Raw genomic sequence first — 23,011 nt, forward strand, 5'->3', positions numbered from 1 at the left:
CTGGGTTTATGTATGGGGAGTATACTGGGTTTATCTATGGGGAGTATACTGGGTTTATCTATGGGGAGTATACTGGGTTTATCTATGGGGAGTACACTGGGTTTATCTATAGGGAGTATACTGGGTTTATCTATGGGGAGTATACTGGGTTTATCTATGGGGCGTATACCGGGTTTATCTATGTGGAGTATACTGGGTTTATCTATGTGGAGTATACTGGGTTTATCTATAGGGAGTATACTGGGGTTATCTATAGGGAGTATACTGGGGTTATCTATAGGGAGTATACTGGGTTTATCTATAGGGAGTATACTGGGTTTATCTATGGGGAGTATACTGGGTTTATCTATGGGGCGTATACTGGGTTTATCTATAGGGGGTATACTGGGTTTATCTATAGGGAGTATACTGGGTTTATCTATAGGGAGTATACTGGGGTTATCTATGGGGAGTATACTGGGGTTATCTATGGGGAGTATACTGGGTTTATCTATGGGGAGTATACTGGGTTTATCTATGGGGAGTATACTGGGGTTATCTATAGGGAGTATACTGGGTTTATCTATGGGGAGTATACTGGGTTTATCTATGGGGAGTATACTGGGTTTATCTATGGGGAGTATACTGGGTTTATCTATAGGGAGTATACTGGGTTTATCTATAGGGAGTATACTGGGTTTATCTATAGGGAGTATACTGGGTTTATCTATAGGGAGTATACTGGGTTTATCTATGGGGAGTATACTGGGTTTATCTATGGGGCGTATACTGGGTTTATCTATAGGGGGTATACTGGGTTTATCTATAGGGAGTATACTGGGTTTATCTATGGGGAGTATACTGGGGTTATCTATGGGGAGTATACTGGGTTTTTCTATGGGGAGTATACTGGGTTTATCTATGGGGAGTATACTGGGGTTATCTATAGGGAGTATACTGGGTTTATCTATAGGGAGTATACTGGGGTTATCTATAGGGAGTATACTGGGGTTATCTATAGGGAGTATACTGGGTTTATCTATGGGGAGTATACTGGGTTTATCTATGGGGAGTATACTGGGTTTATCTATAGGGAGTATACTGGGTTTATCTATGGGGAGTATACCGGGTTTATCTATGGGGAGTACACTGGGTTTATCTATAGGGAGTATACTGGGTTTATCTATGGGGAGTATACTGGGTTTATCTATGTGGAGTATACTGGGTTTATCTATGTGGAGTATACTGGGTTTATCTATAGGGAGTATACTGGGTTTATCTATGGGGAGTATACTGGTTTATCTATGGGGAGTATACTGGGTTTATCTATAGGGAGTATACTGCTATAGGGAGTATACTGGGGTTATCTATAGGGAGTATACTGGGGTTATCTATAGGGAGTATACTGGGGTTATCTATAGGGAGTATACTGGGTTTATCTATGGGGAGTATACTGGGTTTATCTATAGGGAGTATACTGGGGTTATCTATAGGGAGTATACTGGGGTTATCTATAGGGAGTATACTGGGTTTATCTATAGGGAGTATACTGGGTTTATATATGGGGAGTATACTGGGTTTATCTATGGGGAGTATACTGGGTTTATCTATAGGGAGTATACTGGGTTTATCTATAGGGAGTATACTGGGTTTATCTATAGGGAGTATACTGGGGTTATCTATGGGGAGTATACTGGGGTTATCTATGGGGAGTATACTGGGTTTATCTATGGGGAGTATACTGGGTTTATCTATGGGGAGTATACTGGGTTTATCTATAGGGAGTATACTGGGTTTATCTATGGGGAGTATACTGGGTTTATCTATAGGGAGTATACTGGGGTTATCTATAGGGAATATACTGGGGTTATCTATAGGGAGTATACTGGGGTTATCTATGGGGAGTATACTGGGGTTATTTATAGTGAGTATACTGGGTTTATCTATGGGGAGTATACTGGGTTTATCTATAGGGAGTATACTGGGTTTATCTATGGGGAGTATACTGGGTTTATCTATAGGGAGTATACTGGGTTTATCTATGGGGAGTATACTGGGTTTATCTATGGGGAGTATACTGGGTTTATCTATGGGGAGTATACTGGGTTTATCTATAGGGAGTATACTGGGTTTATCTATAGGGAGTATACTGGGTTTATCTATGGGGAGTATACCGGGTTTATCTATAGGGAGTATACCGGGTTTATCTATGGGGAGTATACTGGGTTTATCTATGGGGAGTATACTGGGTTTATCTATAGAGAGTATACTGGGTTTATCTATGGGGAGTATACTGGGTTTATCTATAGGGAGTATACTGGGGTTATCTATAGGGAGTATACTGGGGTTATCTATAGGGAGTATACTGGGTTTATCTATGGGGAGTATACTGGGTTTATCTATGGGGAGTATACTGGGTTTATCTATAGGGAGTATACTGGGTTTATCTATAGGGAGTATACTGGGTTTATCTATAGGGAGTATACTGGGTTTATCTATAGGGAGTATACTGGGTTTATCTATGGGGAGTATACTGGGTTTATCTATGGGGCGTATACTGGGTTTATCTATAGGGGGTATACTGGGTTTATCTATAGGGAGTATACTGGGTTTATCTATGGGGAGTATACTGGGGTTATCTATGGGGAGTATACTGGGTTTTTCTATGGGGAGTATACTGGGTTTATCTATGGGGAGTATACTGGGGTTATCTATAGGGAGTATACTGGGTTTATCTATAGGGAGTATACTGGGGTTATCTATAGGGAGTATACTGGGGTTATCTATAGGGAGTATACTGGGTTTATCTATGGGGAGTATACTGGGTTTATCTATGGGGAGTATACTGGGTTTATCTATAGGGAGTATACTGGGTTTATCTATGGGGAGTATACCGGGTTTATCTATGGGGAGTACACTGGGTTTATCTATAGGGAGTATACTGGGTTTATCTATGGGGAGTATACTGGGTTTATCTATGTGGAGTATACTGGGTTTATCTATGTGGAGTATACTGGGTTTATCTATAGGGAGTATACTGGGTTTATCTATGGGGAGTATACTGGTTTATCTATGGGGAGTATACTGGGTTTATCTATAGGGAGTATACTGGGGTTATCTATAGGGAGTATACTGGGGTTATCTATAGGGAGTATACTGGGGTTATCTATAGGGAGTATACTGGGTTTATCTATGGGGAGTATACTGGGTTTATCTATAGGGAGTATACTGGGGTTATCTATAGGGAGTATACTGGGGTTATCTATAGGGAGTATACTGGGTTTATCTATAGGGAGTATACTGGGTTTATATATGGGGAGTATACTGGGTTTATCTATGGGGAGTATACTGGGTTTATCTATAGGGAGTATACTGGGTTTATCTATAGGGAGTATACTGGGTTTATCTATAGGGAGTATACTGGGGTTATCTATGGGGAGTATACTGGGGTTATCTATGGGGAGTATACTGGGTTTATCTATGGGGAGTATACTGGGTTTATCTATGGGGAGTATACTGGGTTTATCTATAGGGAGTATACTGGGTTTATCTATGGGGAGTATACTGGGTTTATCTATAGGGAGTATACTGGGGTTATCTATAGGGAATATACTGGGGTTATCTATAGGGAGTATACTGGGGTTATCTATGGGGAGTATACTGGGGTTATTTATAGTGAGTATACTGGGTTTATCTATGGGGAGTATACTGGGTTTATCTATAGGGAGTATACTGGGTTTATCTATGGGGAGTATACTGGGTTTATCTATAGGGAGTATACTGGGTTTATCTATGGGGAGTATACTGGGTTTATCTATGGGGAGTATACTGGGTTTATCTATGGGGAGTATACTGGGTTTATCTATAGGGAGTATACTGGGTTTATCTATAGGGAGTATACTGGGTTTATCTATGGGGAGTATACCGGGTTTATCTATAGGGAGTATACCGGGTTTATCTATGGGGAGTATACTGGGTTTATCTATGGGGAGTATACTGGGTTTATCTATAGAGAGTATACTGGGTTTATCTATGGGGAGTATACTGGGTTTATCTATAGGGAGTATACTGGGGTTATCTATAGGGAGTATACTGGGGTTATCTATAGGGAGTATACTGGGTTTATCTATAGGGAGTATACTGGGTTTATCTATGGGGAGTATACTGGGTTTATCTATGGGGCGTATACTGGGTTTATCTATAGGGGGTATACTGGGTTTATCTATAGGGAGTATACTGGGTTTATCTATAGGGAGTATACTGGGGTTATCTATGGGGAGTATACTGGGGTTATCTATGGGGAGTATACTGGGTTTATCTATGGGGAGTATACTGGGTTTATCTATGGGGAGTATACTGGGGTTATCTATAGGGAGTATACTGGGTTTATCTATGGGGAGTATACTGGGTTTATCTATGGGGAGTATACTGGGTTTATCTATGGGGAGTATACTGGGTTTATCTATAGGGAGTATACTGGGTTTATCTATAGGGAGTATACTGGGTTTATCTATAGGGAGTATACTGGGTTTATCTATAGGGAGTATACTGGGTTTATCTATGGGGAGTATACTGGGTTTATCTATGGGGCGTATACTGGGTTTATCTATAGGGGGTATACTGGGTTTATCTATAGGGAGTATACTGGGTTTATCTATGGGGAGTATACTGGGGTTATCTATGGGGAGTATACTGGGTTTTTCTATGGGGAGTATACTGGGTTTATCTATGGGGAGTATACTGGGGTTATCTATAGGGAGTATACTGGGTTTATCTATAGGGAGTATACTGGGGTTATCTATAGGGAGTATACTGGGGTTATCTATAGGGAGTATACTGGGTTTATCTATGGGGAGTATACTGGGTTTATCTATGGGGAGTATACTGGGTTTATCTATGGGGAGTATACTGGGTTTATCTATGGGGAGTATACTGGGTTTATCTATGGGGAGTATACTGGGGTTATCTATGGGGAGTATACCGGGTTTATCTATAGGGAGTATACTGGGTTTATCTATAGGGAGTATACTGGGTTTATCTATAGGGAGTATACTGGGGTTATCTATAGGGAGTATACTGGGTTTATCTATGTGGAGTATACTGGGTTTATCTATGGGGAGTATACTGGGTTTATCTATGGGGAGTATACTGGGTTTATCTATGGGGAGTATACTGGGTTTATCTATGGGGAGTATACTGGGTTTATTTATGGGGAGTATACTGGGGTTATCTATGGGGAGTATACTGGGTTTATCTATAGGGAGTATACTGGGGTTATCTATAGGGAGTATACTGGGGTTATCTATAGGGAGTATACTGGGTTTATCTATGGGGAGTATACTGGGTTAATCTATGGGGAGTATACTGGGTTTATCTATGGGGAGTATACTGGGTTTATCTATAGGGAGTATACTGGGGTTATCTATAGGGAGTATACTGGGTTTATCTATAGGGAGTATACTGGGGTTATCTATAGGGAGTATACTGGGGTTATCTATAGGGAGTATACTGGGGTTATCTATGGGGAGTATACTGGGGTTATCTATAGGGAGTATACTGGGTTTATCTATGGGGAGTATACTGGGTTTATCTATAGGGAGTATACTGGGTTTATCTATAGGGAGTATACTGGGTTTATCTATGGGGAGTATACCGGGTTTATCTATAGGGAGTATACTGGGGTTATCTATGGGGAGTATACTGGGTTTATCTATGGGGAGTATACTGGGTTTATCTATAGGGAGTATACTGGGTTTATCTATAGGGAGTATACTGGGTTTATCTATGGGGAGTATACCGGGTTTATCTATAGGGAGTATACTGGGTTATCTATAGGGAGTATACTGGGTTTATCTATGGGGAGTATACCGGGTTTATCTATAGGGAGTATACTGGGTTTATCTATAGGGAGTATACTGGGTTTATCTATGGGGAGTATACCGGGTTTATCTATAGGGAGTATACTGGGTTTATCTATAGGGAGTATACTGGGTTTATCTATAGGGAGTATACTGGGGTTATCTATGGGGAGTATACTGGGTTTTTCTATTGGGAGTATACTGGGTTTATCTATGGGGAGTATACTGGGGTTATCTATAGGGAGTATACTGGGTTTATCTATAGGGAGTATACTGGGGTTATCTATAGGGAGTATACTGGGGTTATCTATAGGGAGTATACTGGGTTTATCTATGGGGAGTATACTGGGTTTATCTATGGGGAGTATACTGGGTTTATCTATGGGGAGTATACTGGGTTTATCTATGGGGAGTATACTGGGTTTATCTATGGGGAGTATACTGGGGTTATCTATAGGGAGTATACTGGGTTTATCTATAGGGAGTATACTGGGGTTATCTATAGGGAGTATACTGGGGTTATCTATAGGGAGTATACTGGGGTTATCTATGGGGAGTATACTGGGTTAATCTATGGGGAGTATACTGGGTTTATCTATGGGGAGTATACTGGGTTTATCTATAGGGAGTATACTGGGGTTATCTATAGGGAGTATACTGGGTTTATCTATAGGGAGTATACTGGGGTTATCTATAGGGAGTATACTGGGGTTATCTATAGGGAGTATACTGGGGTTATCTATGGGGAGTATACTGGGGTTATCTATAGGGAGTATACTGGGTTTATCTATGGGGAGTATACTGGGTTTATCTATAGGGAGTATACTGGGTTTATCTATAGGGAGTATACTGGGTTTATCTATGGGGAGTATACCGGGTTTATCTATAGGGAGTATACTGGCTTCTCCAGACATGTCCGTCTGGAGGGAACAAGGTTGTTTCATGGCTGAGCCGTTACCAGATAAGAATGTATTTCCTGAAGACACATCTGGTGTGTGGTGGGTTATTCATATAGTCATAAGTATTTATATATAATCATCTGTGCATTTATTTAGCTTTTTAGTATGAACATATCAATAATTAATGTATAATATGCAATATTGATATGTAGTCTAACCAAGTATTAAGGTCTACTTTATGCCGTGTGTATCTCACTGATTGGATGTAGTCTCAGGAGGTATAGAGAGCACTGAGGTTCCTCAGAAAAGCTCATGTTATTCCAATAGCTTGGACAGTTAGATATAGAAACCCACGGGGCCAGTGGAAGAAGGCCCATTGTGTTTCTTATCAAACCCATAAACTCAAGAGTCTGGGAAAATCATGGTGGTCCCACTAAGTCTGGGAAAGATTACTTCAGGGTGTCAGAGAAGTATCCCTCCTCTTTGATATACGTTGAGAAAGGTTAAAAGGTACTCATGTAAAATAAAGCCACGTTACTTAAAGGATAACTGTCACACTTAGACCCTAATTTCAATTTTCATATATGTAGTTACTAATAACATGATATTCCAGAATCCGTTACTATTAGACTGACTTACCCCATATTTAATAAGATTCACCCCTTAGCAACCAGTCTGCAGAAAACTGCAATCTCACTATTCAGTTAAGATGGCCACCACTGCCCTCACCCTGAGGCTAATCCCACCTGCCCTCACTAGCCAGTAACAATAGCCCCCCATAAGTGTCAGTAAGCAGAGCCCTCCCCCCTAAAGGGTTAATCTGCTGCAGCACAAAGGGGTCCTCTTACCACATGTTGCTCTCATGTATACACTGAGCAGGCGGCAGATCTCCGCTGCTCCAGCTCTGCTGAGTGAGGGAGCGTCTGCCAAGCGCAGGGACAGGGAGAAGTGCACACAGCCCAGGCACTGTTATCAGCTGCTGGGGAGGACCTGGCTTTAGTCATTTACCTACAGTCCCTGGCTGTCAGTAATCTGACCCTGCACGATGCTGCGTGCTCCGTCCTTCAGCAGATAGACGGACCGTGCCTAGCAACAGACAGACGGACCATGCCTAGCAACAGACAGACGGACCATGCCTAGCAACAGACAGACGGACCATGCCTAGCAACAGATAGACGGACCGTGCCTAGCAACAGATAGACGGACCGTGCCTAGCAACAGATAGACGGACCCTGCCTCGCAACCCTATTGTAAGCACTGGTAAAAGTAGGCAGTACAGGGAACAACAATGTGGAATTTAGAACCTGTCATGTGGATATTTGATTATAATCTAACTAATTATATACAATCATTAACTACTATAAAGTGCCTTAGATGTATTCACTTACTGGTGTGACGGATGGTTACCTCATAATATACACACAAAGATGCCGCATGCTAATGAGCTGATTTGAGTCCAGCGTGATGTCATTGAGTCCAGCGTATATTTAATTAACAGCTATAGCCACTCCCCGCCCACCTGCTGCTGATTCATAATGAAGCAAACTGTCATTCAGCAGCAGGTGGGCGGGGAGAGTCAGGAGCTCATGAATATTCATGACTCATCATTATCAGCTGGAGCTTTTCAATACAAGATGTTGGCAGATTGACGGGTCAGTTACAGACAGTGACCCAGCATTGTGCTCAGAGAATCAGTCACTTATCTATGTCGCCCTTAGTGAGGACACCATAAAACTGGTGACAGGTTCCCTTTAAGGGGTCATTGAATACACAGTGAAAAGTTGAAATAGGGCCACCAAGGAGCTATTAATCCCCACAATCCAATACTCTGATGTTAATGTTATACAACAGTGCCATCTGGTGGCAGGTGGACAATATTATATTATTTTACCATTTGTTTTATACCATGTCAAGGCTTAATATGACATCATTGTGTTAGTAGCATACGAGTCCACCTTACCTGATCGGAAATCCCTAATCCAGAAGGGGATGATTCTTAGATAAGGTGGGGAATAATTACTCGTGTGCGGAGCATCAGGGGGCTCTCACCAAAAGAAAAACTGATCACAAGAAAGATATACCAAAAGAACCTCGGATTATATTTGGACTAGTAGGAAAGTCCTTGAGAGCTGGTCCCATCTGAACCCTGTCTACCTCTGACCGCTGACGTATACTGTGCTTACTGCTCGGGATATTAATAAGATACTTCTCTCGGTGTAGAGCCAAGAGTCCCCGTACTGTGGGAATACATAGGGTTAAGCGCCTCCATAATGCTGGTTATTCTCTTAGCACAGATGCATATCGCTAATGGAAGATCTGACCCTTGGAGGTTATATTCCGTAGTCTGACCGCCCAGCTGGACATTTTGTCGTATTAATATCATAGATTTTTGGACTAAAGTACCAGCGATACCGCGCTCTAATCCTATAGACACAGGGTGCAATAACTAATACCCCCACCCCCCAGCTCTAGAGCCCCCCACGGACTAAGTGCCATCTAAGTCACCTTGTGGGTGAGCTTCACATAACGCGGGCTCCTCCTGGGGTGCTGCAGGCCCAGCTCGGGTGCCATAGGACATAGAGTCCCGCCCCGGCCGGTGACGCGGCTCCTGAAACACTATAGTGATTGGCGCTCTAATCCTATAGACACAGGGTGCAATAACTAATACCCCCACCCCCCAGCTCTAGAGCCCCCCACGGACTAAGAGCCATCTAAGTCACCTTGTGGGTGAGCTTCACATAACGCGGGCTCCTCCTGGGGTGCTGCAGGCCCAGCTCGGGTGCCATAGGACATAGAGTCCCGCCCCGGCCGGTGACGCGGCTCCTGAAACACTATAGTGATTGGCGCTCTAATCCTATAGACACAGGGTGCAATAACTAATACCCCCACCCCCCAGCTCTAGAGCCCCCCACGGACTAAGTGCCATCTAAGTCACCTTGTGGGTGAGCTTCACATAACGCCGGCTCCTCCTGGGGTGCTGCAGGCCCAGCTCGGGTGCCATAGGACATAGAGTCCCGCCCCGGCCGGTGACGCGGCTCCTGAAACACTATAGTGATTGGCGCTCTAATCCTATAGACACAGGGTGCAATAACTAATACCCCCACCCCCCAGCTCTAGAGCCCCCCACGGACTAAGTGCCATCTGAGTCACCTTGTGGGTGAGCTTCACATAACGCGGGCTCCTCCTGGGGTGCTGCAGGCCCAGCTCGGGTGCCATAGGACATAGAGTCCCGCCCCGGCCGGTGACGCGGCTCCTGAAACACTATAGTGATTGGCGCTCGCACGGAGCGGAAGTGACGTCACTAGCATGACTACGGAAAGTCACAGGTAGCACTGGACCTCTCTACGCGTTTCGGATAGATTCGCTATCCTTCGTCAGGAAAGATGGGTGATTATTCCTGCATGCTCCCCCTTCTTTATATGTGCCTGCTGCACCCCCGCTGACTTAACCCTACAGTCACCACTGTTCTACTGTATCATCAGTCAGACGTGACCAGCTCTGTGTCCGTATTTAGGCCGGATGGGGCCAGGGCCTCCATAGCAGAGACCCCTCTCCTTTCTGGTCTTCACATTAATATCGTCCCCAACTATCTCTATCCCGCAAAGAGCGGATCCGGGGAATCTTCCCAGGCGCTTATCGCTGTGGTGTCGGGATAATGGGGCCTCAGATTGTATGTTCTCTATTCTCAGGAGTCTCTTAGTTCGGCCTTTCACAAGGACAGGTGACGGCACAGGTGACACCGAGGCTGTCACACCAGGTGACGTCTCTTATCCTATACCTAGGACCCGTCCGTATTTCTTACCTGTGTTTGCCTTTTTATTTTTTGTGATTTTATACATCCCGGGCATTTTTTGCAGGGAAAAAACCCTCTTAATTTACCATCTGTTCTGCAATCTTTATCATAAAAAATCTTTATATAAAATCACAAAAAATAAAAAGGCAAACACAGGTAAGAAATACGGACGGGTCCTAGGTATAGGATAAGAGACGTCACCTGGTGTGACAGCCTCGGTGTCACCTGTGTAACCCTAACCCTAACCCATCTTTCCTGACGAAGGATAGCGAATCTATCCGAAACGCGTAGAGAGGTCCAGTGCTACCTGTGACTTTCCGTAGTCATGCTAGTGACGTCACTTCCGCTCCGTGCGAGCGCCAATCACTATAGTGTTTCAGGAGCCGCGTCACCGGCCGGGGCGGGACTCTATGTCCTATGGCACCCGAGCTGGGCCTGCAGCACCCCAGGAGGAGCCGGCGTTATGTGAAGCTCACCCACAAGGTGACTCAGATGGCACTTAGTCCGTGGGGGGCTCTAGAGCTGGGGGGTGGGGGTATTAGTTATTGCACCCTGTGTCTATAGGATTAGAGCGCCAATCACTATAGTGTTTCAGGAGCCGCGTCACCGGCCGGGGCGGGACTCTATGTCCTATGGCACCCGAGCTGGGCCTGCAGCACCCCAGGAGGAGCCGGCGTTATGTGAAGCTCACCCACAAGGTGACTTAGATGGCACTCAGTCCGTGGGGGGCTCTAGAGCTGGGGGGTGGGGGTATTAGTTATTGCACCCTGTGTCTATAGGATTAGAGCGCCAATCACTATAGTGTTTCAGGAGCCGCGTCACCGGCCGGGGCGGGACTCTATGTCCTATGGCACCCGAGCTGGGCCTGCAGCACCCCAGGAGGAGCCCGCGTTATGTGAAGCTCACCCACAAGGTGACTTAGATGGCACTTAGTCCGTGGGGGGCTCTAGAGCTGGGGGGTGGGGGTATTAGTTATTGCACCCTGTGTCTATAGGATTAGAGCGCCAATCACTATAGTGTTTCAGGAGCCGCGTCACCGGCCGGGGCGGGACTCTATGTCCTATGGCACCCGAGCTGGGCCTGCAGCACCCCAGGAGGAGCCCGCGTTATGTGAAGCTCACCCACAAGGTGACTTAGATGGCACTTAGTCCGTGGGGGGCTCTAGAGCTGGGGGGTGGGGGTATTAGTTATTGCACCCTGTGTCTATAGGATTAGAGCGCCAATCACTATAGTGTTTCAGGAGCCGCGTCACCGGCCGGGGCAGGACTCTATGTCCTATGGCACCCGAGCTGGGCCTGCAGCACCCCAGGAGGAGCCCGCGTTATGTGAAGCTCACCCACAAGGTGACTTAGATGGCACTTAGTCCGTGGGGGGCTCTAGAGCTGGGGGTATTAGTTATTGCACCCTGTGTCTATAGGATTAGAGCGCCAATCACTATAGTGTTTCAGGAGCCGCGTCACCGGCCGGGGCGGGACTCTATGTCCTATGGCACCCGAGCTGGGCCTGCAGCACCCCAGGAGGAGCCCGCGTTATGTGAAGCTCACCCACAAGGTGACTTAGATGGCACTTAGTCCGTGGGGGGCTCTAGAGCTGGGGGGTGGGGGTATTAGTTATTGCACCCTGTGTCTATAGGATTAGAGCGCGGTATCGCTGGTACTTTAGTCCCCAGTTACGTTGCGGTCCTGCTGAGATACCGCGCTCTACAGTGAGCAGGGCAGTATAGCGCTAGTGGGAATATCACATAACCCTCTATTTCTGGTCGGTCACAGGGAGAGCAGTGGTTTCCTGTATAGACGGTTTGGTGAACAGAAGACCCTACGTCTCTCCTGGTGTATAAATCAGGGGCCGTCTGTTAGAAGTATCTCAGTGACCTCTTGTCACAGTGTGCTGCTGAGACAGGGTGTGTTGGCGCCACCGTGTGGAGGATTCTGGGTATTAGTTTACAGCTTCATTGTTTGTCTTTGCAATTGTATTGATTTTATATTCTTGCTTTGTATTGTGGATAATAAATGACACATCTATTTTTGCGTAGACAATTGTCCCTTTGTTTCACTGCTTGCACAAATCAAATTAAGATTCTCCATAAAAGAACTTAGAGGCGATTATGTCCGCCTGAAGGGTCATATTTTTATATATATATATTTTTGATCCTCTCTTTTTATATAGAAGATATTCAACACTTTCTCTTTCTTTCCTTCTTTGTCCTGTTTCACGGCTCAGTGGCTCAGAAGGTGGTCGCTATTCGGAAGAAGCAGCAGCTTTCCATCGGTCCATGCAAGTCTCTGCCCAATTCTCCGAGCCATTCTTCTGTTTCTGCGGCCACCATTCCGTCCATGCACATTAATCAGGTAGGTAGCCTTCTAGATCGGTGATTTTTGGCAGGAGTCTCTTGACAATGTACGTCTGAGTGAGTAGTTCTTCCCGTCATGAGTCTTTCCCACATGAGAAGGATGTCTTGAGGTGCCCATCTACTGGTTGGACAGGCTCGATGGCTGCCATAATCTGCGTACACCCCTCACAGGACTGGCCCAGTGCTGGAGGCAGCTGACCGAGGGCCCGTCATGGCTGAGGGATGTCTTCTCAGTAGCCGCAGTGACCATGTGCATTGCCCTGAACCCCTTTAGTCAGCCAGCATTTAGGGTGGTCTATGATGTGGAGACTTGTGAATGAAAGCCGAGTGGTTATTGGTCTCTGACCTTTTTCCGAGTGTCTACGATGTATTTTGTGGGGTTGCGCTCTTGTGTAGACGTGTGCAGCCTTACACCCTAGGGCCCCCTTGGTGGAGTATGATTACGCAGTTAACGTGGCTTCTGTGTCTCTTTCTGCTTAGGCTACAAATGGTGGAGGAACGTTCAGTGACTATTCTTCCTCTGTCCCCTCCACGCCCAGTATAAGCCAACGGGAACTCCGTATCGAGACCATCGCAGCTTCCAGTACACCAACCCCAATCCGAAAGCAAAGCAAGCGTCGCTCCAACATCTTTACAGTGAGTACTATGGAAAGATGGGGCAGATCACACCCGCTTCTTCTTGAGCAGGCAGAATATGTGAGGTTCAAGCCTTGAAATAAGACAGAAGCTTGAAAGAGGCTGACCCCAGGTAAATCAGGAACAGGTGAATCCTTGACATGTTGTGCGGGATGCAGCGTAGGGAGAATGGGGGCAGTTACAGGTCTGACGGGTCACGTATCACTGGGGGTCTAAGGAGGTGACATGACTGACGGCCATAGAGAACTCTCGTGTAGGTGCATGATGACGGCTCTGGGGCGAGGCTGACCATGTAGACCAGACCTGATTGGGGAGTGCAGCGCACCCTCAGAACCTAGACGGCCAAGTCAGAAGCTAATAACAAATGTGGAGGGCGAGCTGATGAGCACCGGCTGTGGATGTAGTACTTGTCTACCACCGCTGATCTGCTGGAGCCAGCTCTACTTCAAACCTTCAGCTGGGACAAGATTGTCTTCTGAATCCTAACCACAACTTCAGGCCGAGCCTGGTCTTGCTGCAGCACCATGAAAACCAGAAAACACATCAATCTGGTGTACTGGTTCTCCTTGTGGAGACCTTATGGTGTCTTAAAGGCTGGGAAAAGGGACATGCAGATTAGCTGTCCTCCAAGGGAAAGCCGTCTCTGTAGCTTCCCTGCAGTCAGTGTCCAACCCATGACTGAGGATATTGGCCAAACAAGAGGGAATGCACCCATCTGCGGAGCTGCGCTCCTGGGCTCACAGAGCAGCACAAACTTCCCCGAGCACCAGATGGAAATGGAATGGGAGAAAGCCAAGAATCAAGAAGAATTCAGCCATTCATTAAGAACTGGGAGCCCAAGCGTAGCCAGGGACATAAATGGTCCAAAACTGAACCCATTGACTGACTGCCATAGTTTACAATCTCCACCCTGGCTGTGATGTCTCAGACCAAAAAGGCAAAACTGAAGACAAAAAAAGAGACATTGCTGCTGAAGTCTAGACCGCCCTGTAACGAAGCGGCCTTGGACGAGGTGTAATCTGAGCTACGGGCGTGGAGGTAATGATTGACAAGATTGATCCTGACCCATGACTGAAGCATACTGAGCATTTACATCTGGACAGATGCAGGGTGGACCTGGACCTAATCGCACAGTAGACCATAGGGGATATACAATGAAGGATCAGACTGGGCGGGTGTGGGGCTGGGGTGAGAATAGTCTATGCTCTCATCTCTATGAGGAATGTCTTCATCAGAAGGATAGTCATTGATTTCCTGTTCATTGTCTTTGTATTTGTCCTCTGCTCATACCTGAGACCATCATTCTTGATATCTCCTGGTCTGTTTAGCATTGGTTCCTTCATCATTCATAGGATGGGGAACGGGAGAGAGAGAGATAATGGAGACCCCTCCACCATGTCCAAACCTGTAGACCTCCCAGACAAAGTAGAAGCATGATCATCGTGTCCTTGAGTTTCTGTGGAGCCACCTCACATCTCCAGAGCTCTGCTTGTAGGTCATGCACACCTCTTCTTATGTTTTATGAGCTCAGAAGAGGTCACCCCAGAATACGGTCCAGCCGTCACGAAGATGTCCGTCCTGCTGGTACCTGAACTGCAGGCATCTGTTAGACTGGGGTCATACCAAGACCTTTCATAGTAAAGGGACCGTGTGTGGATTACATCTAAACTTGTCATTGTTTCTTGTGCAAGTGGCCATTGGTCAACGTGTGATAACAGCCTAGGGCTTCATTTCAGTAGCGTAATCCAGACCTGAATGAGCCATTTTCAACCAGTAGCTACTGTGTCATGAAAGGCCAAGACTAACCATTCACTTGACCGCAGCCATTTTCAAGAAATCTTTAAAATCCCCCAATATGTCATGAATGATGTAAGGCGGAATCCCACATGAACCTCCAATGATGAGATGGGATCTCAACTGAGCCCCCAGTGTTGTCAGAATTGAATTGATGTGAGACCAGATCCCAGATGTGTCAGAAATGGTGTAAGACAAGATCCCAGATCCACCCCAGATGTGTCAGAAATGGTGTAAGACAAGATCCCAGATGTGTCAGAAATGGTGTAAGACCAGATCCCAGATGTGTCAGAAATGGTGTAAGACAAGATCCCAGATCCACCCCAGATGTGTCAGAAATGGTGTAAGACAAGATCCCAGATGTGTCAGAAATGGTGTAAGACAAGATCCCAGATGTGTCAGAAATGGTGTAAGACAAGATCCCAGATGTGTCAGAAATGGTGTAAGACAAGATCCCAGATCCACCCCAGATGTGTCAGAAATGATGTAAGACAAGATCCCAGATGTGTCAGAAATGGTGTAAGACAAGATCCCAGATCAACCCCAGATGTGTAAGACAAGATCTCAGATGTGTCAGAAATGATGTAAGACAAGATCCCAGATGTGTCAGAAATGATGTAAGACCAGATCCCAGATCCACCCCAGATGTGTCAGAAATGATGTAAGACAAGATCCCAGATCCACCCCAGATGTGTCAGAAATGATGTAAGACAAGATCCCAGATGTGTCAGAAATGGTGTAAGACCAGATCCCAGATCCACCCCAGATGTGTCAGAAATTATGTAAGACAAGATCCCAGATGTGTCAGAAATGGTGTAAGACAAGATCCCAGATCAACCCCAGATGTGTAAGACAAGATCTCAGATGTGTCAGAAATTATGTAAGACAAGATCCCAGATCAACCACCGGATATGTCAGAAATGATGTAAGACAAGATCTCAGATGTGTCAGAAATGATGTAAGACAAGATCCCAGATGTGTCAGAAATGGTGTAAGACAAGATCTCAGATGTGTCAGAAATGATGTAAGACAAGATCCCAGATGTGTCAGAAATGGTGTAAGACAAGATCCCACATGTGTCAGAAATGGTGTAAGACAAGATCCCAGATGTGTCAGAAATGATGTAAGACAAGATCCCAGATGTGTCAGAAATGGTGTAAGACAAGATCCCAGATGTGTCAGAAATGGTGTAAGACAAGATCCCAGATCAACCCCAGATGTGTAAGACAAGATCCCAGATGTGTCAGAAATGGTGTAAGACAAGATCCCAGATGTGTCAGAAATGGTGTAAGACAAGATCCCAGATCAACCACCGGATGTGTCAGAAATGATGTAAGACAAGATCCCAGATCAACCCCAGATGTGTCAGAAATGATGTAAGACAAGATCCCAGATGTGTCAGAAATGATGTAAGACGAGATCCCAGATGTGTCAGAAATGATGTAAGACAAGATCCCAGATGTGTCAGAAATGATGTAAGACAAGATCCCAGATGTGTCAGAAATGGTGTAAGACAAGATCCCAGATGTCAGAAAATAGTGTAAGAAGCTGAATGTGTCAGAAATGCGTAGTGTAAGATGGGATCCTGAATGAAGACCCAAGGTGTGTGTCCTACTGGATCCTAGAATAGCATTGGTGTAAAGTGAGATCATGGCTGCACCTCTAATGCATCAGAAATGGTATAATGCAAGATTCCGGATAAACCCCCAATGTGTCATAAATTGTGCAAGACTGGATCCCAAGTGAACCCTAATGTGTCAGAAATGGTGTAGGACGGGATGCTGGATGAATCCTCAAGATGTAAGACTCCTGCTCCGCTAAGTCCCCATTGTGTCTTAAGACAGGATTGCAGATAAACCCCCAGTGTATTGGGAATGATATTAGAAGTAGACGGGATCCTGGAAGAGGAGTGGTGAGCTCTCCACATGTTGCTGAGGCGCTGCATGTATAGAACATTTACTCTTCTACACTATGCTTATCCTGGCCATTTTTGGAGTCCGGGCGGATCGCCAGGTCCCTCCGAGTCAAGTTTTCAGCATCTCCAGCGGCTCTCTCCCTTCCTCCGTACGCTTAAGTTCTGAACAGGAAGGTCTCTGCCTGACACTTCTTGTGGATTGTCACCCTGGGAACAAAAGTTTAGGAATGTTGACATCCAATAGCCTAGTTCTTATCTTCCCGGCCATCGGGAGACTCCCTAAACATTAGATGGTCATCCACTCCCCTCAATATATGTTGAGTGCAGCCTATTGGCATCGTCTGGGTATGGCCACCTTGAGCCGTTGGCAGTATGGTATGGCCTGGGATGCGCAGTATTCTTTCCTGGCTGGTGACATAGATTCTCTTAGCAGGCCTATATCCTCATGTGAATGCTCCTTGACTGAGGTGCCTGACTGTAGTCGCTTAGCCCCGCATACTGAATGTGGGAGAGATCGATCACCCACCTCCAAGTCATGGAAAGGTGCTCACAGGTAGGAGCTGGACATGATGGAGTGTGACAGTCCCTGTTTGAGGACGGAGGTCCCGTCTCTCTGTTTGAGGACGGAGGTCCCGTCTCTCTGTTTGAGGACGGAGGTCCCGTCTCTCTGTTTGAGGACGGAGGCCCCGCTATCTCTCTGTTTGAGGACGGAGGTCCCGTCTCTCTGTTTGAGGACGGAGGTCCCGTCTCTCTGTTTGAGGACGGAGGTCCCGTCTCTCTGTTTGAGGACGGAGGCCCCGTCTCTCTGTTTGAGGACGGAGGCCCCGTCTCTCTGTTTGAGGACGGAGGCCCCGTCTCTCTGTTTGAGGACGGAGGCCCCGTCTCTCTGTTTGAGGACGGAGGCCCCGTCTCTCTGTTTGAGGACGGAGGCCCCGTCTCTCTGTTTGAGGACGGAGGATCATCACTCCTCTTCCAGGATCCCAGGTCTCTCTGTTTGAGGACGGAGGCCCCGTCTCTCTGTTTGAGGACGGAGGTCCCGTCTCCCTGTTTGAGGACTGAGGTCCCGTCTCCCTGTTTGAGGACGGAGGTCCCGTCTCCCTGTTTGAGGACGGAGGCCCCGTCTCCCTGTTTGAGGACGGAGGCCCCGTCTCCCTGTTTGAGGACGGAGGCCCCGTCTCCCTGTTTGAGGACGGAGGCCCCGTCTCCCTGTTTGAGGACGGAGGCCCCGTCTCCCTGTTTGAGGACGGAGGCCCCGTCTCTCTGTTTGAGGACGGAGGCCCCGTCTCTCTGTTTGAGGACGGAGGCCCCGTCTCTCTGTTTGAGGACGGAGGCCCCGTCTCTCTGTTTGAGGACGGAGGCCCCGTCTCTCTGTTTGAGGACGGAGGCCCCGTCTCTCTGTTTGAGGACGGAGGCCCCGTCTCTCTGTTTGAGGACGGAGGCCCCGTCTCTCTGTTTGAGGACGGAGGCCCCGTCTCTCTGTTTGAGGACGGAGGCCCCGTCTCTCTGTTTGAGGACGGACGTCCCGTCTCTCTGTTTGAGGACGGAGGATCATCACTCCTCTTCCAGGATCCCAGGTCTCTCTGTTTGAGGACGGAGGCCCCGTCTCTCTGTTTGAGGACGGAGGTCCCGTCTCCCTGTTTGAGGACGGAGGTCCCGTCTCCCTGTTTGAGGACGGAGGCCCCGTCTCCCTGTTTGAGGACGGACGTCCCGTCTCTCTGTTTGAGGACGGAGGCCCCGTCTCCCTGTTTGAGGACGGACGTCCCGTCTCTCTGTTTGAGGACGGACGTCCCGTCTCTCTGTTTGAGGACGGAGGCCCCGTCTCTCTGTTTGAGGACGGACGTCCCGTCTCTCTGTTTGAGGACGGACGTCCCGTCTCTCTGTTTGAGGACGGACGTCCCGTCTCTCTGTTTGAGGACGGAGGTCCCGTCTCCCTGTTTGAGGACGGAGGTCCCGTCTCTCTGTTTGAGGACGGACGTCCCGTCTCTCTGTTTGAGGACGGAGGCCCCGTCTCCCTGTTTGAGGACGGAGGCCCCGTCTCCCTGTTTGAGGACGGAGGTCCCGTCTCTCTGTTTGAGGACGGAGGTCCCGTCTCTCTGTTTGAGGACGGAGGTCCCGTCTCTCTGTTTGAGGACGGAGGCCCCGCTATCTCTCTGTTTGAGGACGGAGGCCCCGCTATCTCTCTGTTTGAGGACGGAGGTCCCGTCTCTCTGTTTGAGGACGGAGGCCCCGTCTCTCTGTTTGAGGACGGAGGTCCCGCTATCTCTCTCTCTCTCTCTCGATTACAATATCCTATGTATTGAGGGTCTTCTTGGGAGTAATTGGGTAACTGAAGAATCTGTCTCTTCACATTTGCTGTCTTCTCCAGAGGTCCCTAACCTTTTGCGGCTCTGCAGGTGATGAGACACACAATATTCATGACAAAAAGGAGTGTTTTAGAAAAGATTTGTTACCGTGAAATCACTAAAAAACCCATTTTCATCACCATTACACCAGAAAAGAGAGATTCACCATCTGTGTTCAGTATCTCCAGATGACGTTGTGCTAGTGCAGTCTGTGATCCCGCTCTTTGCATCATGGACCTTAAGGTGCATTCAGACATAGTGGTTAAAATGTCATTAGTACAATATTTTCCACAGTTTTTCTGCTGTTGCACTATTTTCATCATTATCATTTTCATTATTTTTTTTTTATGGGTGAAACGTGTAACTTAAAAGTTTCACTTATAAAATCCAAGCACAAAGCGCCCCTGAACCTCATCATCTTCATGTTCCTGTACTCTGGTGCCAGTCATACTGTGGTGACATGGTCCTAAGTGTATCGTCACCACCTTACTTGCTATGATCAGTGTCTCCAGGACATGTCGTGTCCTGCTGAGAGCTGCATTGTCAGGCTTAGAAGAAGGTGACAAATCTTCTTGATCTTTGGCCCTTGCTTCCTCCTTGTGCAGCTGATAACTTCATCATTTGGAGTCATGTGTGTCTCGTCACTCAATTCTCCTGCTGCTATTATAATGTTATTGTAAATGACAAGCACAGGGATGAGGCAGGAAAGTCACATTGAGCTGAGGAGATCCACAGAGAGATGCAAGGAGGTCCACACTGAAGTGAGAAGATCCATAGAGAGGCATGGAGGTCTACACTGAGGTGAAGAGACCCACAGAGAAGCAGGAAGTTTCACAGTGAAACGGGGAGGTCCACAGTGCGATAGGGAAGTCCTTTTTTCTAACTTTCACATCACATAGCTTTCACCTATCCCTTGGTTGAACTTGATGGACTTATATCTTTTTTCAACCATATTAACTATGTAGGTCCAGAGTAACGCAGGGAGGGCCACACTGAGGTGGAGAGATCCACAGAGAACCAAGGAGCTACACATTGAGGTGAGGAGATCCACAGAGAAGCAGGACGTTTCACAGTAAAATGGGGAGGTCCATAGAGAGTCTGGGATGTCCACAGTGAGACAAGAAGGTCCACACTGAGGTGAGGAGATCCACATTGAGACAAGTAAGGTCCAAATTGAGACAGGGAGGGCCACCGTGAAACAGGACAGTCTGCAGGGAGGGCCAGTCTGAGTTGAGGAGGTCCACAGAGAGGTGGGGAGTTCCAAGGTGAGAAAGGGAGGTCCATAGAGAGCTAGGGATGTTCACAGTGAGACAGGGAAATCCACACTGAGGTGAGATCCACAGAGAGACAGGAAGGCCCACGCTGAGGTAAGGAGATCCACAGAGAGGCAAGGACCTCCACAATGAAGTGAGCAGATCCAAAGAGAAGCAGGAAGTTTTGCAGTGAAATGGGAAGGTCCAAAGAGGGACCGAAAAGGCCATGCTGAGGTTAGGAGGTCCACAGTGCGGCAGGGAGGATCACCGAGAGGTCCACATTGAGGTGAGGAGTTCCACTGAGGCAGGCAGCAGCACATTGAAGTCAGGAGATCCACAGAGAACAAGATGTTTCACAGTGCAACCAGGATGTCCATGGAGAGGCAGGGTGGTCCACAATGAGGTGAGGAGATCCACATTGAGACAGGTGGTCCACACTTAAGTGAGAAGTTCCAAAGTAAACCAGGGAGGTCCTCTTTTTCTAATGTTCATATCACCACCTGTCCCTTGGTTGGGTGCAACTTGATGGACTTCTATTTTTTTTTAAACATATTAACTATGTAGGTCGACAGAGGTAGGCCACCGAGGTCTAAAGTGAGACAGGGATGTCCACACTGAGGTGATAAGATCCACAGAGAGGAAGATATCCATATTGAGGTGAGGAGATCCACAGAGAAGCAGGAAGTTTCACTGTGAAATTGGGAGGTCCATAGAGAGGTAGGGATGTCCACAGAGAGCCCTGGTGGCCCACACTGAGGTGAGGAGATCCACATTGAGAGAGGGAGGTCCACAATTAAGTCAGAAGTTCCAAAGTGAGGCAGGGAGGTCCACAGTGAGACACGGAGGTCACTTTTTCTAACATTCAAATCACCACCTATCCCTTGGGTGAACTTTATCGACATCTTTTTTTCAACCATATTAACTATGTAGATGCACATAGAGACTGGGAGGTCGACTGATGGGCAGGGAGGTGTACATTGACACAGGCAGGTCATTAGGGAGGTCTGCACTGAAGTGAGGAGGTCCACAGTGAGATGGGGTGGGTCACAGTGAGGTAAGGGAGGTTCCCAGAGAGGTGGGGAGGTCCACAGAGAGGTTTATAGAGACTGGAGAGGATGTCCATGCTGATGTGAAAAGGTCCACAGAGGGGTAGGGTGGACTATAGATTGGCAGGGTGGGAAAAAGAGAGTCACAGAGATATACAGTGAGTCACAAAGACCACAGAGAGTCGGGGAAGTCCACAGGGAGGTCATTAGTGAGGCAGAAAGGTCCATTGCCTTCACCAACAGATGCAAGTACCCTTGGAGGCCAGCACTCCTCAGACCTTTTCTTGTCTGTTCCATTCTTTTTATCCCCACCTACTTTCCGTTTCCTTCTCCACCCCACCCCCAGCATTTCTTGCCCTCTCCTATGTATAACATGTACTGTCCTTGTAATAATTGATGATGTGCTAGCATCTTCTCTGGTGTTTTTGGTGCATCCGTTTTGATGTCATTAGTCAATTGTCCCCCATTTTGACATTCTGTACATGAATGCTTACAGTGTGAGAGTTTCCTCACTTGGTCCTTTTCTCTACTGGAACCTTTCACCTTTTCCAGACAGGGACGTTTCAGAGGCTTCCGCTGGCTCCCCTGCCTCCTCCTCAGAGTCGTGTGTCTGTCCTCCGCAAGTATCTGACTGCTCACTCTACCAACTGCCCCTGAGTGGTGGCCTTACGCCATTCTTCCTCCCTGTTGCGGGGTAGTGACTGAACGGAAATATACGGGACACCCCTTCTCCTCCTCCTCCTCCGTGCCTGGGCAGGGGGCGCTGATTGCTGGGGACCTTCTCAGTTGGACAGCTGCTTTCCACCCTGCAGCCTGCACGTTCCTGCCTCTTCCTGGATAAGACATGGAGATTTGGATGTGGGGTTCCTCATGGGAACCCCCAGCCACCCCTTCCCTATCTGATTGACATGCTGCTGTTTTCTTCCTGTCTGAATGTAACCTTGTGCTGTGTACCTCCATGGGAAGCACTTTTCTGGAGCCAGCGTTCTGCGGATTGTAAATGTACTCTTGTACTTCTTTCTATGCTTCTCTCCAGAACTTCACCTGTACATACAGAGCTCCATTGCGGACTAGAAACTGTTGATAATGCTGTTTTGTACCAGATTCCTTCTTCTCATTTCTCAGTTGTTCTGGTGACAGTCTGTA

General features: G+C 47.3%; 1 protein-coding gene across 4 annotated transcripts in view; it reads left to right on the plus strand.

Moving 5' to 3' along the window:
* The window catches only part of AGAP3 (ArfGAP with GTPase domain, ankyrin repeat and PH domain 3), a 206,017-nt gene that overhangs the window by 99,216 nt on the left and 83,790 nt on the right, over positions 1 to 23,011 (plus strand). For all 4 annotated transcript variants that reach the window (XM_040431801.1, XM_040431799.1, XM_040431798.1 and 1 more), the window contains exons 7-8: positions 12,750 to 12,877; positions 13,360 to 13,515. In XM_040431801.1, coding sequence (XP_040287735.1) covers positions 12,750 to 12,877; positions 13,360 to 13,515 — 284 coding nt within the window. The remainder of the gene's footprint in view (positions 1 to 12,749; positions 12,878 to 13,359; positions 13,516 to 23,011) is intronic.

The sequence above is a fragment of the Bufo bufo genome, chromosome 5 (assembly GCF_905171765.1).
Source record: "Bufo bufo chromosome 5, aBufBuf1.1, whole genome shotgun sequence".
Classification (NCBI taxonomy): domain Eukaryota; kingdom Metazoa; phylum Chordata; class Amphibia; order Anura; family Bufonidae; genus Bufo; species Bufo bufo.